Source organism: Myotis lucifugus, unplaced genomic scaffold, assembly GCF_000147115.1.
Source record: "Myotis lucifugus unplaced genomic scaffold, Myoluc2.0 scaffold_98, whole genome shotgun sequence".
NCBI lineage: Eukaryota > Metazoa > Chordata > Mammalia > Chiroptera > Vespertilionidae > Myotis > Myotis lucifugus.
In genome coordinates this window covers 4,582,937-4,602,028 of record NW_005871146.1, presented here as the reverse complement: position 1 = coordinate 4,602,028, position 19,092 = coordinate 4,582,937, and the positions used below count along the sequence as shown (strand labels likewise).

Sequence of the window (19,092 nt, the reverse complement as noted above, 5' to 3'; positions counted from 1 at the left end):
TCGCCCTGCCTGCAGTATGCAAATTAGCCGCCATCTTTGTTCGGTGGGTAATTTGCATATCGTGCTTATTAGCCAATGGGAGGCGTATCGAAGGTATGGTCAATTACCATGTCTGTCTATTATTAGATAGGATTGTTTTTTCATAGAATAATTTTATTTTTCTAGAGTTAATAATTGCCTTTTAAAAGTTTGTTTAAGTACCAGCTCAATGTTCAGCACCTAGTAAGGTACTCAATAGAGGGTGGTGTGAGGCTCCCACTGCACATGGCCCAGGCCCACGCAACTCGACGTTTGAACCATCGGGAGATAATCAGAATGAAGAGACGACACAACACCCAGAGGAAAGACAATGAGGAGTCGCCAAGAAAGGAAATTAATGAAGTTGAAGCATGCAACATGACAGAAAAAGAATTCAGAATAATGGTTGTACAATTCATTCACCAGATGGATAAGAAAATCAACAACCTATGCAAGAATCAGGAAGAAATAAAAAGTGATATAGCTACAATCAAAAACACCATGGAATGTTTCAACAGCAGACTAGAAGAAGCAGAGGACCGAATTAGTGAGTTAGAAGATAAGGCAGAGAAACAAGCTCAATCTGAACAGCAACTGGAGAAAAAAATTAAAAAGCAGGAGGAGAGCCTAAGGGAGCTTTGGGACAACATGAAACGAAGTAACATATGCATAATAGGGCTGCAAGAAGGACAAGAAGAGCAGCAAGGATTAGAAAATCTATTTGAAGGAATAATGACAGAAAACTTACCAGATATGGGGAAGAAAAAAGTTACACAAGTGCAGAGAGTCCCAAGTAAGATGAACCCCAAAAGACCCACACTAAGACACGTCATAATAATGATGGCAAATGTACAATACAAAGAGAGAATCTTAAAGGCTGCAAGAGAGAAACAGAGAGTTACCTACAAAGGATCCCCCATCAGATTATCAAATGATTTCTCAACAGAAACACATCAAGCTAGAAGGGAATGGAGGGAGGTATACAAAGTGTTGCAAAGCAAAGGACTGAATCCAAGAATACTATATCCAGCAAGACTATCAATCAAAATTGAAGGGGAAATCAGGAGCTTTGCAGACAAAAAAAAGGCTAAGGGAGTTTATCACCACCAAGCCAGCAATGCAAGAAATGCTAAAAGGAATGCTGTAAAAAGAAGAAATATAAAGGTAACAAAGAACACAGGCACGAAAATAGAAATGAATCCAAGAACGTACCTTTCAATAATAACTTTAAATGTAAACTGACTAAACGCTCCAATCAAAAGACATCGAGTGGCTAAATGGATAAACAGACATGACCCATATATTTGCTGTCTACAAGAGACCCACCTCAGAAAAAGGGACTCACACAGACTGAAAGTAAAGGGATGGAAAAATATCTTTCAGGTAAATGGAAATGAAAAAAAAGCTGGGGTAGCAATACTTATATCAGACAAAATAGACCTCAAAGTGAAGGCCATAACAAGAGATAAGGAAGGCCACTTCATAATATTAAAGGGATCAATACAACAAGAGGATATAAACCTTATGAACATATATGCACCCAATGCAGGAGCACCCAAATACATAAAAAAAAACCTCCTGGAAAATAACAAGGGAGAGATCAACAACCACACAATCATAGTAGGAGACTTAAACACACCACTGACATCACTGGATAAATCCTCTAGACAAAAAATCAGCAAAGAAACAGCAATCCTAAATGACTCACTAGATCAGATGGACTTAATTGACATCTTCAGAACATTTCACCCCAAAGCCACGGAATATACCTTCTTCTCTAGTGCACATGGGACATCTTCAAAAATAGACCACATATTGGGTCACAAGCAAAGTCTCCCCAAATACAAGAAGATTGAAATCATACCAAGCATTTTCTCAGATCACAAGGGCATAATATTAGAAATAAACCACAATAAAAACAATCCAAAAAACTCAAACACTTGGAAGCTGGATAGCATGTTACTAAATAATGAATGGGTTACCAGTGAAATCAAAGTAGAAATTAAAAACACCTTGAAAACTAATGACAATAACAGTACAACAACCCAAAATCTGTGGGACACAATGAAAGCAGTCCTAAGAGGGAAGTTTATAGCGCTACAGGCCTACCTCAAAAAACAAGAAAAAATGATAGTAAATCATTTAACTCTACAACTCAAAGAATTAGAAAGAGAACAACAACAACAAAAAAGCCCAGAGTGAGCAGAAGAAAGGAGATAATAAAGATCAGAGCAGAAATAAATGATATAGAGACCAAAAAAAAAAAAAAAAAACCAATACGAAAGATCCATGAAAGCAAGAGCTGGTTCTTTGAAAGGATAAACAAGATTGATGAGCCTCTAGCCAGGCTCACCAAGAAGCAAAGAGAGAGGACTCAAATAAACAAAATCAGAAATGAAAGAGGCAAAATAACAACAGACCCCTCAGAAATTAAAAGAATTGTTAAAAAATACTATGAACAACTCTACTCTAACAATCTAGACAACCTGGAGGAAATGGACATATTCCTAGAAAAATACAATCTTCCAAAACTCAATCCAGAGGATTCTAAAAATCTCAACAGGCCAATAACGATGGAAGAAATTGAAGCAGTCATCAAAAAGCTCCCAGCAAACAAAAGCCTGGGGCCAGATGGCTTCACAGGGGAGTTTGACCAAACATTCAAGGAAGAATTAAAACATATCCTCCTCAGACTATTCCAAAAAATTCAAGAAGAAGGAACACTTCCCAGCTCATTCTATGAAGCCAGCATCACCCTAATACCAAAACCAGATAGAGATAAAACAATTTGTTTATGTGATGAATCATGTTTATTGATTTGCGAAAAAGCTTTCGACAAAATTCAACACCCTTTCTTGATAAAAACTCTCAGGAAGGTAGGAATAGAAGGATCATATCTCAACATAATAAAAGCCATATATGACAAACCCACAGCCAACATCATAATCAATGGGCAAAAACTAACACCATTTCCCCTAAGAACAGGAACAAGACAGGGATGCCCACTCTCACCACTCTTGTTCAACATAGTACTGGAAGTATTAGCCATTGCAATTAGGCAAGAAGAAGAAATAAAAGGCATCCAAATTGGAAAAGAGGAAGTAAAACTGTCCTTATTTGCAGATGACATGATATTATACATAAAAAACCCTAAAGACTCCATCAAAAAACTATTAGACTTAATAAATGAATTTGGCAATGTAGCAGGATACAAAATTAATGCCAAGAAATCTATGGCATTTCTATACACCAATAGTGAACTTACAGAAAGAGAGACTAAAAAATCAATCCCATTTACCATCGCACCAAAAAAATTAAGATACCTAGGAATAAACTTAACTAAGGAGGTAAAAGACTTATATGCGAAAAACTACAGGACACTGAAAAAAGAGATAGAGGAAGACATAAACAGATGGAAGAACATACCATGTTCATGGATTGTTAGAATCAACATCATCAAAATGTTCATATTACCCAAAGCAATCTATAGATTCAATGCAATCCCCATTAAATTACCAACGGCATATTTCACAGATCTAGAACGAACGTTCCAAAAAAGTCATCTGGAATTTAAAAAAAAAAGATCTTGAATCGCTGCAGCAATACTGAGAAAGAAGAACAAAGTAGGTGGGATCTCAATACCAGATATCAAACTGTATTACAAAGCCACTGTTCTTAAAACAGCTTGGTTCTGGCACAAGAACAGACATATAGATCAATGGAATAGAATAGACAACCCAGAAATCGACCCAAACCACTATGCCCAATTAATATTCGACAAAGGAGGCAAGAGCATACAATGGAGTCAAGACAGTCTCTTCAATAAATGGTGTTGGGAAAATTGGACCGATACATGCAAAAAGATCAAAATAGACCACCAACTCACACCATACACAAAAATAAACTCAAAATGGATAAAAGACTTAAATCTAAGATGGGAACCCATAAAAATACTAGAGGAATCCACAGGCAGCAAAATTGCAAACATATGCCGAAGGAATTTCTTCTCTGATAATGCTCCTAGGGCAATGGAAACTAAAGAGAAAATAAACAAATGGGACTACATCAAAATAAAAAGCTTTTGCACAGCAAAGGAAACCATCAACAAAACAACAAGAAGACCCACTGCATGGGAGAACATATTTGCCAATGATATCACCGATAAGGGTTTAATCTCCAACATTTACATGGAACTCATGAAACTTAATAATAGGAAGATAAACAATCCAATCAAAAAATGGGCAATGGACCTAGATAGACACTTTTCAAAAGAGGACATACAGAGGGCCGAAAGACATATGAAAACATGCTCAAAGTCACTAATTATACGAGAGATGCAAATCAAAATGACAATGTGGTATCACCTCACAGCTGTCAGAGTGGCTATCATCAACAAATCAACAAACAACAAGTGTTGGAGAGGATTTGGAGAAAAAGGAACCCTTCTGCACTGCTGGTGGGAATGCAGACTGGTGCAGCCACTGTGGAGAACAGTATGGAGCTTCCTCAAAAAACTAAAAATGGAACTCCCATTTGACCCCGTGATCCCACTTCTAGGAATATATCCCACGAAGCCAAAAACACCAATGAGAAAGGATATATGCACCCCTATGTTCATAGCAGCACAATTCACCATAGCTAAGATTTGGAAACAGCCTAAGTGCCCATCAGCAGATGAGTGGATTAGAAAACTGTGGTACATCTACACAATGGAATACTATGCTGCGATAAAAAAGAAGGAACTCTTGCCTTTTGCAACAGCTTGGATGGAACTGGAGAGCCTTATGCTAAGTGAAATAAGCCAGTCAGAGAAAGATAAATACCACATGATCTCACTCATTTTTGGAATATAGAGAACAACATAGACTGATGAACAGGGACAGATCCAAAGACAGAAAAACAGCGATCAGACTATCAACCCCCAGAGTGAAAGTAGGTGAGGGTGAGGGTAAGGGGAAGAGATCAACCAAAGGACTTGTATGCATGCATATAAGCCAAACCAATGGACATGGACAACAGGGGGATGAGAGCATGAGTTGGGGCTGGGGGAGGATGGGGATTAATGGGGGGGAATGAGGACACATTTGTAATTCCTTAACTAATAAAGAATTTAAAGATAAAAAAAAGTTTGTTTCATTTTTAATATGCTTAGGCTAGTTCCTCACAGATCATCCAGTAGTCTCTCAATATGATGCAGATTTTCACATTGTCCAAAAGTACAGTTGGCCCTTGTCTGTGGGTTTTTCACCCAGGGATTCAACCAACTCTAGATCAAAAATATTGGGGGAGAAAAGCTACCTTATTGCTGACATGTACTATGTAGTTAGACCTATGACAATTGCTGAACATGTAGAGACTTTTTTCTTGTTGTTATTACCTAAACAGTATAGTATAGCAATTATTTATATAACATTTACATTACATTAAGTATTATAAGTAATCTAGACATGATTTAAAGTGTATGGGAGGATGTGCATAGGTTACATGCAAATACTAAGTCATCTATATGTATAAAAGCCTAAACAACCGGAACACCAGAGCTGGAATGACAGTCACTATGACACACACTGACCACCAGGGGGCAGATGCTCAATGTAGGAGCTACCCCCTGGGGGTCAGTGTGCTCCTATAGCCAACCTCCCATGGCCGGTCAACCTCCCTTGGCCCCTCCCCGCTGCTGGCCAACCACCCACGGTCCTTTCCCCTGGCCAGCAGCCAGCAGGAAGGCAGGCCCTGGCCGCAGCCGGCAGGAAGGAAGGCTCTGGCTGGCACCCAGAAGGCCCCGATTGGCCTTGATCACAGGCCAGGCCTAGGGATCCCACCCGTGCATGAATTTCCTGCACCGGGCCTCTAGTCCTATCTAATAATAGAGAAACATTGTAATTAACCATAACTTCGCTACCCTTCCCATTGGCTAATCAGTGAGATATGCAAATTAATCGCCAGCCAAGATGTCGGCCGGCAGCCACGCAGCTGAAGCGAACATGAGGCTTGGTTGCCCTGGTGATGGAGGAAGCCAAGGTTCCCCGCCTGCCTTCGCCCAGCTCTGAGCTCCGGATGCAACAATGTTGCAATTATAGAAGCTAAACAAACTCCAGATACCTGCTTTCAGCCTCCGGCGGCTCAGAGCTTAGAGCGCCAGTGATGGTAACAGAGTTTCAATTATAGAAGCTAAACAAACCCAGATACCTGCTTTCAGCCGGCAACGGCCTCAGAGCTGGAGCTGGCTCTCAGCTCCAATGATAGCTATAGAAGGTAAATAAATCCCAGAATAAAAAAAAGAAAAAAAAGAGGCTGGGAGCTTCAGTCACCCGCCAGCCTGAAAACAGCCCTCAGCCCCTCACCCAGACTGGCCAGGTACCCCAGTGGGGACCCCCACCCTGAAGGGGGTGTGACCAGCTTCAAACAGCCATCAGCCCCTCACCCAGGCTGTACAGGCACCCAAGTGGGACCCCCACCCTGATCCGGATCACCCTTCAGGGCAAACCAGCCGGCCCCCACCTGTGCACCAGGCCTCTATCCTATATAGTAACAGAGTAATATGCAAACTGACCCTAATAGCAGAAGGACTGGGAATGACTGGTCACTATGACACACACTGACCACCAGGGGTCAGACGCTCAATGCAGGAGCTGCCCTCTGGTGGTCAGGGCGCTCTCACATGGGAGGAGCTCTGCTCAGCCACAAGCCAGGCTGATGGCTGCCAGTACAGCAGTGGTGGTGGGAGCCTCTCCTGCCTCCTCAGCAGCGCTAAGGATGTCCGACTGCAGCTTAGGTCTGCTCCCCGCTGGCAAGTGGGCATCCCCTGAGGGCTGCCCGGCTGCCAGAGGGATGTCTGATTGCCATCTTAGGCCCAATCCCCCGGGGAGCAGGCCTAAGCCAGCAAGTGGTCACCCCCGAGGGGTCCCAGACTGCGAGAGGGCACAGGCCGGGCTGAGGGACCCCCTACTCCCGAGTGCACAAATTTTTGTGCACCGGGCCTCTAGTTTTATATAAGAGAAGTGAGCATATTCAGATTTTTGTATTCTTGGGGGTCTTGGGACTAATCGCTCATGAATACTGAGGGACAGCTGTAGAGCATGCCTATGAAACCTTCATAAGCCCAAATGGCATAAAGTGGAGAATATCTTCCAACTCCCAAAAGTTTGCTTTCTGAAAGTTTGTGTTATACCACTCTGCTTTTTCAAAGGAGCTCAGTTTGCCTAATGCAAACTTTCAGAAAGTGGGGGATACCTGTGTTCCCTATGTAAAATTATCATCTTAGTCTGCCAGAGTTGCTAGAACAAAATACTATAGACTGAGTGGTTTAAATGACAGAAATTTATTTTCTCACAGTACTGGAGACAAATGTCCAAGAGTAAGGTTGCAGCAGGCTTTGGTGTCTGGTGAGGATCCTCTTCCTGGCTTTCAGACGGCCATCTTCTTGCTATGTCCTCACATGGCAGAGAAGGGGTGGTGGGGAGAGAGAGAGGGAGAGAGAGATTTGGTGTCTCTTTCCCTTTTATAAGGACACCACCAGATCTATCAGAAGATCAGGGATACCTTTATGACCTCATTTTACCTTAATCACCTCCTTAAAGAATTTTTCCAATATGGTCATGAGCGGGTTAGGGCTTCAACATATGAATATTTGGGGGGATAAGTTCAGTCCATAACAATCAATTCCATTTTACCCTGGAGACTTTCTTGAAGTCCTTCATCCATTTGTTCTAATCTGAATTAGTTGTTTCTTACACCTACTTCACAGCGATTGCTGGAGGATTTCCCTTTGCTCCTTTTTTTAAAAAAAAACACTTTTTTGAGGATAATTGATATATAGAAATATGTACCCCTTTTAAGTCTACAATTCCAATGAGTTTTGAAACATGTGTATACCCATATCATCATTGCGATCAAGATGCAAAACATATCCATCACCACGGAAAGTTCCCTGTACCTTCTGGAAGTGGCTCCCTGCGGCTGCCCCTCCATTCCCACTTTATCAGCCTCAGCCATTGATCTGATTTCTGTAGATTAACTTTTCCACTATTCCACAAAAATGGAATGATATGGTGTGTACTCTTGTGTAGCTGGTTTCTTTTATCCACTCAGCATATTTTTGAGATTCATCCATGTTATGTTTATTTTTTCCTTATTTTTTTCTGTAATGGAGTCTCTGTTTCTTGGACCTATATCTTCTTAGTTTATTTCCTTGTTTTGGTAGAGAATCTTCCTGAAAAGGGCTGTCTAGGAAGTAAGTGTTTAAGACTTTGCTGGTCTGAAAATGTATTAGTTCTACTTGGTTGGTATTAATAGTTTGGCTGGATATATAAGTGTAGCTTCAAAAGAATTCTCCCTCATAGTTGCTTCCTCTGTTCACTAGTTTCCATTGTTGCTGTTGAGAAGCTCAGTGGTAGTCTGCACTTCAGTCCTCTGCGACCTGATCCCACCTCATCCTCCAAAGTTTTCAGGATCTTCTCTTTATCCTTTGTGTCTGAAATTGCATGCTGACGGACCTGCTATGCGTGTTTAATTCCTTGTACTGGTTACTTGAGCACTTTCCATCTGGGACATGTACCTCTCATCCTGAGACATTTTCTTGTATCCTATTAAATAATAGACAAACATGGTAATTGACCGTACCTTCACTACACCTTCCATTGGCTAATCAGTGCAATATGCAAATTAACCGCCAACAAAGATAGCGGCTAATTTGCATACTACAGGCAGGGCGGGACAGCGCGAGCGCCATCCAGGGCACTGGGGCCAGCCTGCCTTGCCGCCCGGGATCCGATCCAGTCCCGGGCGGCAAGGAAGGCCGGCCCCAGACGCCCCAGAAGCCCCAGAAGCCCCAGAAGCTGCCTGATATGGCAGTAACTCTATCAGTAAGCACTCTGAAAGTCAGTGGCATAAATGCACCAATTAAAAGACAGATTATGAAGGTGAATCAAAAACAAAACCCACTTTAAATATAAAGACACATATAGATTAAAAGTAAATGAATTAAGCTACAGCCTGTTTTGCTCAGTGGATAGAGCATTAGCCCGTGGACTGAAGGGTCCCAGGTTAGATTCCAGTCAGGGGCATGTACCTCAGTTGCTGGCTTGATCCCCAGTCCCTATGAGAGCATGTGCAGGAGGCAACCAATCAATGTGTCTCTCCCTTTCCCTTCACTCTCTAAAATTCAATGGAAAAATATTCTTGGGTGAAGATTAACAAAAACAAAGTAAATGGATTAAGTAACATTAAAGAGATTATAAGAAAAATATATTCCAAATTTTGTTAGTTGTATAATGGTTATGTTTAAATTATTAACACCTAAGAAATTGGGTGAAGGGTACATATAATATGCTGTAGTATTTTATAGTTTTTTTTTACATGTATGAGATTATTTCAAATTAAAAAATTAAAAATTAATAAAATATTCATTGAAATGTATCTGCATTACATGAAAAATCTCCTAATTGCTTCTAGCATAATTTATTAAATTGTACTAAAAGTTACAAGGGTTCAATTAAAAAATATCTTAATTCTAAATGATATAATAGAAAATATATAATAGTGCAGTTATAAGCACTTATCTGAAAATAAAAATTTAAAGAAGTGAATTTAAAGAAGGAATTAGCCAAAGAAAATATATGCACAACCCATGGACACAGACAACAGTATGGTGATGGCCAGAGAGAAGTGAGGGGCAAGAGCTGGGTAGAGGGGGCAAAAGGGGGGAAATAGGGACATCCTATATAATAATAATAAAAGGCTAATATGCAAATTGACTGAACAGCAGAATGGCCGGTTGCTATGATGTGCACTGGCCACCAGGGGGCAGACACTCAATGCAGGAGCTTCCACCTAGTGGTCAGTGCACTTCCATATGGGGAGTGCCACTCAGCCAGAAGCTGGCTCATGGCTGGCCAGCGCAGTGGTGGTGGTAGGAGCCTCTGCCACCTCTGTGGCAGCATTAAGAATGTCCAACTAACGGTTTAGACCTGATCCCTTGGGGGCCTAAGCCTTTAGTCGAACATCCCCTGAGGGCTCCCTGACTGCAACTTAGGCCTGATCCCCCCAGGGAGTGGGCCTAAGTCGACAGGTGGACATCCCCTAAGGGGTCCTGGACACAGGCCGATCTGAGGGACCCTGCCTGAGTGCACAAATTTTTGTGTACTGGGCCTCTAGTTTGATAATAATCTTCTTGGTACTCCCATTCACTGGGTTTTGGGCCTCCTGGTTAATCCTATAATTATGTTTTCTTCTAATTGCTCATCTCTTTGGGCACCATGGTTTGTTTGTTTTTGTTTTTGCCTAAAATTCTAATTCTTCAAGATTTCTTTAACTTCATTGCCCAGTCTTTCTATTCAGTTTATTTTGGCTGTCATCTCTTAAATATTCTTGCTTGTTCTTATTCTGTAATTTTTTAAAAAATAGCATCCTCTTCTTGTTTCATGGAAATAATATCATTCTGAAGATATCAGTGATAGTAGTAGTTTGAAGTCTTTTCCTCCCTGCATTGCCCGCCCCCCACCCCCCAATTTGGGGTTCCATGTTTTGTTTTGAGGCTTTCCTCAAATGCCTGGCGATCCTTGGCTGTCTTCTGTTGGTGTTCAAGAAAATGCCACTGCAAGGCTGAGTGAAAGGCCAGTGATGGAGACTGTGGACCCATAGGCCCAGCCACTCTTTGGGGGCTTCCATTTGTCACTATTTGTAGAATTTTCCCTAGAGCCTTCTAGTTTTTCCAGAGAAGTCTCTCCTTTGAACTCTTGCCTAGTGGGTCCAAGCCTGACAGCCAGTATTTTTGAGGAGACTGGAGACGTGACTTCAGGTACACAGTCTCTCACTTAATGCTCTCCTTTCAGCCCTCTTCCCCACGCTTCACTCAACCTGCTGTCTCTAGGACCTCCTGGCTCAGCTTTACCAGAGAATAAACTGTCTTCTGTGAGGAGTGGGGACTACAACTTGGGGGTCCAATTATCCTTAAAAGAATTTCAATTAATACCTTTGTTTTCAGTGCTATGCCTTGGCCCTGCTAGTTTCCGGGCATTTCTGAGGGGGAATCTGAGGAGACCTCTGTAGACACTGGGGCTCAGTGTCCTTTACTCTGCTAAGTTAGTTCCATTTCTCTGCTTTCTCTCCTAAAACTTGTTACTATCCCTTCTTCCACTTTCTTTGTTTTTGTGTGTGTGAGCCTCTTTTATGCCTTTGGTTTAATTTTAATGTGTTCAGAAAAGGACATAGAAGAGCATGTGTACATACCAACTTGTTTAACCTGAAGGCCTACCACCTCCCTCTCAGGTCTTTCCGTCTTCAGCCCCTTGTCCATTCCAGGCTTCCTCTTCCCTCTACTCGGCCCTTCATGTTGGTGCTCTCAGTTCTGTGGCCTCATCTGTGTACTTCAGTTGCCTTCAAGAAAAAGCCACTGTCTTCCACATCCCGCCCCTAATAGAGCTGCCTCCTGTCCTTGTGCCCCGCTTCCTGCAGGGGTGCCATGTTGTTACAGGCTGTGCCTCACCTTCTAGTCCTCTGCCTCAGATGCCCGTTCCCTATGATGGTGCCTATTTTCCCTCAAGCATCATCTTTTTAGACCTTTCATGAGTCCACCACATTGAGTTGACCTCTTGCCTCTGTGCCCACTGTGCCTTGTATAGCATTGCAGTTCTGGGGTCCGTGTCCCGCAGGAATGCATAAACTCTTCAAGTGAGATGTTTAAGTTTGTGCCTGTGGGCACTTTCTAGAGAGTTCTGTGTTCCCACCATCAAGCCCAGTGCTTGCTACAGTGTAGGCGTTTAGAAAGAATGAAGTTAGTTTTCTTTGCATAAACTTTTTAAACTGTTATTTTAACAAAATCCCAAGGAAATAACATTGTGCAAAGCTAGGTATACTGTGGGTACTTTATTAAATTTATTTCATAACAGGTGAGCAGTTGATTATACATCTTTTTAATATTTTCCAGTTTAAAATTTCTGTGGCCTTATTATGGAACATGGATCTGCAGGGGTTTGGTGGTCTTTTTTTTCTTGATGTTAGAGTTTGCCACCGTTTTTTCTGGAAGATAACTTTGCCCATCCCTTTAGAAACTTCTTCAGCTCACTTTCAGGAGGAGGCTGCTGGCTCTCTGACCAGGCATCTGTGCCTGGGACACTGTTACATGGGGGACGTCTCTCCTACTCCTCGCTTGATGACAGCTGAAGCGAATGGCTCCCCATTCCCAGGCAGCACAGAATGGCTGCCCCAGGTTTTTCTGGCATCTGCTGTCTGCAAGTCTTTGTCGCTCAGTCTCTATCAAAAATGGACAGAAATGGAACATATGGGGCTTTTCTAAACATATGTGAGTCATCCGTTCTTCAGAAGTAGCCATCATTCTCAGGCCTGAGAATTTGATGAAAGCGAATAGATCCTCATCCCAAGTTAAGAGTACTTTTATTATCCTATGTAATAAAAGCCTAATATGCTAAGTGTCCGGTTGTCTGGTCGTCCGTCCCACGCTCCTTAGATGTCTCTTTTCCCTGCTGATCACCTTCCTTTGCGGCCTGTGTGTCCAAATTTCCCCTTTTTATAAGGACACCAGTCATATTGGATTAGGGCCTACCTCATCTTGACTAAATACACCTGCAATGACTCTGCTTCCAAATAAGGCCACATTCTGAGACACTGGAGGTTGGGACTTTGACGTGGATTTTGGGGAGACAAGATTCAACCCATAACACGGACCCACAGGGAGAATTCTTGTCTTTAAATCAAGAATTGATTTAACTGAATCTCTGAATATGCTTCGTCTTATTCAACTAGGTGTGCATTCCTAGTTGAAACTACAGTGATAGTTTGGCTCAGTGGATAGAGCGTCAGCCTGCGGACTCAAGGGTCCCAGGTTTGATTCCTGTCAAGGGCATGTACCTTGGTTGCGGGCACATCCCCAGTAGGGAGTGTGCAGGAGGCAGCCGATTGATGTTTCTCTCTCATCGATGTTTCTAACTCTCTATCCCTTCTCCCTTCCTCTCTTGTATTATATTATATATATATATATATATAAATAAATATACACACACACACACACACACACACACACACACATATACACATATATACATATGTGTGCGTGTATATATTTATATATATATATATATATATATATATATATATATATATATATATATATATATAAAAGAATTGTGTTCTTTTGCTTCAACAAAGTTATGAATGCCGGGACTACAGGACTGGTCATGTTCTACCTGCACACCAGCTGCTTGAAAGGTGTCGCTCCTCCTCAGCACGTGGGTGGCATTTCATGCTCCACATGTTTTTGCCTTAATTCTTTTGGGGGCCGTTTATCTACTTTCTCACTTCTAATTATGTTGACTTACAGTAGTTATGTGTAACCTGATAAGCCACTTCAAATTCTTTGAGGAGCAGTGACTTGTATAACTAAGCTAAGAGCTTCGTTTTTATTCCTTCCTTCGTCCTACTTTTCCTGGCTATTTTTCTTGCTAATTTCCTTTTCTTTCTTCCCCAGGCTGGTCTAATATTTAAAGTCAGACTCTTTTTGAAGCTTTAGTAAAATGGAAAGGTCATTTGGGAAGCTTGGTTTGTTCTCTATTTCTGAAAACATGTTTTTCCTGTAGGGAAAATCCTTAAGTCTTATTTGTGGGGCCCTTTCCTGGCTTCGTGACTTTGAAGAGAAGAAACGTCAAGAGGAGGCACATCTCCTTAAAACTGGAACTGCCCCCTCCAATGATGGGAAGGACCAGCCCCCATGTATTTCATCCTCATGTCAAGAGACTCCAGACACCCTGGGGCCTACTGGAGAACCTGACTGGGTTACTCAGTTTGTGCAGAAGAAAGAAGAAAGGGACCTGGTGGACCGACTAAAGGTGAGATCCAGGGTAAAAGAAGTGGGAGTGATCTAGGAAACAGCACTTCAGTGATTATTTTGGGTTGATTCCAAGATTTAAATATGTGTTCTTTGGCTTTGCAATGCCTCTTAGTTCTCCTGGCAGCTTTGTTGAGTTAATGGTGTTGCACCCTTGCTGTCTTTTTTGTTGTTAATCCTCACCTGGGGATATTTTTACCATTGCTTTTGAAGGAGGGTGGAGAGAAACACCTATGTGAGAGAGACTCTTACATCAATCGATTGTCTCCTCACACATGCTGCCCTGACCAAGGGCGCATAGTGAACACACAACCCAGGTACATGCTCTTGACTGTGACCCTTTGGTGCATGGGCCGGCGCTCTAACCACTGAGAAACATTGGCCAGGGCCTTGCTATCTTTTTAAAGCTGATGTCAACAGGCCTTCTCTAGATAAGGGGTTGGCAGGTCCCATTCATTACCCACCTGGGAAAGGAACCTATCTCACTGTTGCCATTGGCAACATGGTTTCATGGCTGCAAACTCAATAAGGTATGCATTTTATTGTGAGAGTATGTGGCTTTGGCAGGGGGTATACAGACTTCCTGCAGTGAGCAGCGAGGCGGGGACCTGGCGAGGCTCCGGGTCTGGTGATGGGTGCTGGCCAGGGGAGGAGAACTGCCTTGTGTGAAGAGGCACTAGGCTGAGCAGCCCCAGACTCTGTAAGAAAGCCTTGGTTTGGGCTTCCTGCAGGAGTCTCCTTTACGGCTTCTTTCCTCTTTAGAAGGAGCAGATCAGGAGGAAGAAGCGAGAAGAACGCCTTCAGCAGCTCCGTCACAATACACAGCTCAAGTATGCAGCCAAGCGTGAGGTGAGTGTCATCTCCCGGGGTGGCTGCTTGGGGCCTCGAGGTGTAGCTCCTTTGGGTGAGTGGCCAGGTCTTCAGGTTCCTCTCCCTGACCCCCACTCCCTAAGTCCTTATGACCCAGTGGATGGGAACTTGAGCCGAGGTAGTGATACCTAGGATATTGATGCCAGTAAAGCAGCAAGGCCCAAGTTAATGGCGTGTGTGTGTGTGTGTGTGTGTGTGTGTGTGTGGTCCTTGGGGATGGCCACACTGAGGCTGACTCTGTCGAAGGTGGGGGCATCAGTACTGAGGTTATCTTTCCCCTCCTGCACTGCTCCTGTACAGAGACAGGAAGAAGAAGAGACAGAGCGTCTCCTCCGTCTCAGCAGGGACATCCTGGCAGCAGGAACAGAGGCTGAGCCCCTGGAGCAGCTGGCATCTGGGGAGGAGGAGCTGGTCCTCTCAGAGTACGAGAGTGATGAGGAGAAAGGAGCTCCTAATGGGTAAGATAGCACTTCTGCTCCACCCACCACCCTGCTGAGCCCACATGGGAGGCAGCTCCTTCCTTGTGCCAAGAAAGAAGCAGGCTTCCTTGTCACTCTTCGGGCATCTGAAGGGATGGAATGCCAGCCACTGCCTCTTCTCTCAGACAGGCTCCTCCTTAGGGTGCGTAAGTGATAATGGCAGTGATAGTCAGCCCTCTCTCTCTGCCGGGCACTGGCTGCATGTCTGTTAATGCCATTATTCTCGCATCAGTATTTGTGTCTTCCCTTTACACCTGAGGGAGCTGTGGCCCAGCCAGGTGTGATGCCTTGGCCAAGGCCACAAGGCCAGGTAGCGGGGAGCTGAGACTTGAACCCGGTCACCCAACTCTAGATCTCAGACTCTTAAGTACCAAACTGCATTGGGTTCAGGTGCTTACCCACACCACCATCTTGGTTCCTGTGGCCTGTAATTTAAATCCAGGCCTTTCAGACAAAGCTGACTGAACAGTTCTTTATTGACCAAGAAACTAACACTGTAACTAACTCCTTTTCTAATAGCCCAAGGCAGTGAGCATTTCTGCTTTTTAAAAAAACTGAATTGCTAGGTGAACAAAAACAAAAAAATCCATCTGATGTCCCCACCTTATATACAAGGTAGAGTATATCTGAAAAAGGATTTTGTGTTTTCTAAGAAGCTTAGACTAATAACGTTGACTAAACAACCAGCCAAGTAATGCAGGTTGACTTACAGTCCCCAGTGCTGATGGGCTCCTCATTCATTCCCAGAAAGGGCAGACTTCGTTTATTCACACATCCAGCCTTGCACCCAGATCCTGCTGAGTCTGTGCACTACGTGGCATATGATTTATTTATTTAGTTTTTTAATTTAAGTGTTTTTTTTTAATTCTGAGGGGAGAAGAGATTGATATGGTCATGAGTGACAGCATCTTTTATCCCCTCACCCTGTCATTTGGGGCTTCACTTAGGAAATGTGCATGGAGTTGCTGCTGTTTGCAGGCTGTGGGGGTGCTTCGTAGAAACAAGACACACCCAGATCCACCTGTGGACAGGATAGGGTGGTTGAGGAGACAGAAGAAGAAATGGTTTTTGAAAGAGATGAGTATCACAGGGACCATGGCAGTGTGTTACAGGGCAGGCAACCCTGCCAGGGGAGATTGAGGAACGCTGCCCAGAGCAGGTAATGTTTATGAGGAGGTCTTGAAGTTGACTAGCAGTTGGCTAGGTAAAGGGAAGAAGTGAGGGAGAGAGCATTCCTGGCACAGAGCACAGCATGCCCAAGCTCTGATAGAGTGGTAGAATCAAGTTCTCTTGGTGAATTGAGAGAAGTCCCATTTGCTGGAGGTTAGACAGTGAGCGGAGAGTAGCCTTGGATGACAGTCAAACATTGACCCTAGGGTTTTGGGAATACCATGTCCTTTCTCTCTCTGTCCTCTCCTGAGTGGCAGTGGGAGGATGGCCTTGGTGTTAGCCTGGGGCGTCTCCCTGACCGAGAGCACAAGCGACCACCTGCTGCTTTGGTGGAACTTCACTGCTGGGATGTGTCCGTCTCCTAGCTCAGAGCTCAATCTTCAGTTTGGTTCTTAGTTGTTTAGGTCTAGGGCTGATCGCTGGCACGTGGTAAGATGCTCAGTAAGTGTGTTTCTAGTTGGCCTGCGTTTGCTGAGAAGAATGTTTTTCTGTGTTTTGTTTTTCTCTCAGATTAGATGAGGATGAGGATGACCTGGAGGAAGAACATGTAACTAAGGTAAGATGCCATGTCCTAAGCTTTGTGCTGTGATTGGCCTGGAGTCCAGGGAAAATGCGAGGGTCCCTCCTGTAGGTGAGGAGCCTCCAGCCCACTGACTCCATCTCCCCAGACCCAAACCTGGTCTCTAGGTGCTCACCTGGCAAGCTGGTCTGGGCACCTGGGGAAACATCGCATGGGAGCGATGCCCGGGCTCATGTGCCGCAGGACTTGGGAGAATAGCCATTCTGGGCCAAGGACCCTGGGTCTCTCTCTGCATTAGGAGTTGGGGAAGGCCAGGGCAGGTCAGAGTGAGAGTTCTTTGTCCTTTGGATGTTCTGATGGCATGCTCCTCTTTTGTTCATATTTTCATTTGCATGGAGAGCTATGAGGCATAAGTGGTGCCAACACTTCTCAAATTCAAATCATTTGGTTTCATTCATGTAATACCTTTGTTTTCTCTGTTGAAACTAGACACCCCCCCCCCTTTCTCTTTTTTCCTCTCCTCACTCTTCTAAATCTTAGCGGAGTTCAGAGAAAGAGTGTTCAGCTCAGCCTCCGCCTGCTTTACTGCCAGCCCCACCCTCCATGCCCTTGGGAGGTGTGTGTGGAACAGCCCCTCACCACTCCCCAGAATCTTAGGGACCTTTTCCATGTCAAGAGTCACCACCCAGGGAAATACTTTTCCTAAGGTGGCCAAGCCCTCCAGAACAGTTGGATTAGGGGCTGAGCATGACTGATGGGAGGAGTCCCATCTTGTGGGCATTCTCTTGAACTTTAGGAGTTGAGGGTGAAGTGGGGAACCCTGGTATTTCGGTAAGATCTTCTCTGGGACAGTTACCTTGCTGTAGGTTTGTATATTTGGGACCCCTTTCCCCATTCCCTCAGCCCATCACCCATGGCATTCCTTGATGTGCAAAGAATACTTGAAAATGTTATACCGTCTTTGAAATCCCCTGCTTTTCCTCGGCGCAGATTTATTACTGCAGTCGGACCCACTCCCAGCTGGCCCAGTTTGTGCACGAGGTACAGAAGAGCCCCTTTGGCAAGGACACCCGGCTCGTCTCCCTCGGCTCTCGGCAGGTAGACAGAGCAGGGTGCCTCAGCCCTGGTGCCCTCTACTCCCTTCCCTGTGCCTTCGTCTTCCTCTTGCAGGCAGGCTGAGGAGGGGAGGATCGCCCCCCTCGGGCCTTGCTGACCCTTGGAAGGAAATGGGGGAGGGCTGGTCTGCGAGGCCCTGGTGGGCTGCTGTATATCATGTAGCAGCACCATTTCTTTACCTCTTGTTCCTCTGTCTCATAGAATCTCTGTATAAACCAAGACGTGAAAAACCTGGGTTCTGTGCAGCTGATTAACGACCGCTGTATGGAGCTGCAGAGGAGCAGACACGGTAGCCACCTGCACCCTTGAGCTAAAGGAGCAGCCTCTGGGACCATCCTTTGGCCTCGGGCAGCTGGGAGTGAGGCGCGGGAGGGGCAGGGGCCAGCACAATACAGACAGTATCTTAATGGAAATGATGGTTCTTCCTAAAGAGCCTCTCCTTGGGAGAAGGTGTGTTTGCTTTCTGGGTCAGAGTTAATTCCGAAATCCGGGTTTTGAACACAGAGTAAAGTACGAGAGTGTTATGATGAGACCAGAATAAATAGTTCACGTAAGGGTTTTGTAGACATGACCTTACTGGCCTGCTCCTGGCCACAGGACCGTTACTGTTCTTTCTGCCTTTGCCCCTGTGCTGCCACCCGCAGAGAGCAAGAGCAGAGCTGAGGACCAGGAACCCAAGAGGAGAAGGCAGGCACCCCAGGCTGCCTGTCCCTTCTACAGCCATAGGCACTTGCAGCTCCTCCAGGACCAGGTGCTGCTGGAGGTGAAGGACATCGAGCAGCTGGTGGCCCTGGGGAAGGAGGCTGGGGCCTGTCCCTATTATGGGAGCCGGTTTGCCATTCCAGCTGCCCAGGTGAAGACCGCAGAGGGTTGGGCAGTGGCTCTTGGCTTTAACTGCAGCCTAGGCTGTGAGGGAATTCCTTACTCCTCTTAGTTTGGGAAGATGTCACTGGCCATGGTTAGACTGACCGACATACTGCACACCGATGACACGTAACCCACTCTCCTAGGGCACAGGGTCACAGGAGGCCCCAGGTCCCTTGGTGGCTGTTCTGCAGGCACTGTGGCATTATGGGGGG

At 44.5% G+C, this 19,092-nt stretch overlaps 1 protein-coding gene across 1 annotated transcript in view; it reads left to right on the top strand.

The window, feature by feature from the left end:
* The window catches only part of LOC102432435 (putative ATP-dependent RNA helicase DDX11-like protein 8), a 45,446-nt gene that overhangs the window by 11,448 nt on the left and 14,906 nt on the right, over positions 1–19,092 (top strand). The window contains 7 exon segments of the mRNA XM_023756735.1: positions 13,611–13,859; positions 14,621–14,707; positions 15,029–15,186; positions 16,888–16,933; positions 17,888–17,995; positions 18,215–18,302; positions 18,658–18,866. Coding sequence (XP_023612503.1) covers positions 13,611–13,859; positions 14,621–14,707; positions 15,029–15,186; positions 16,888–16,933; positions 17,888–17,995; positions 18,215–18,302; positions 18,658–18,866 — 945 coding nt within the window.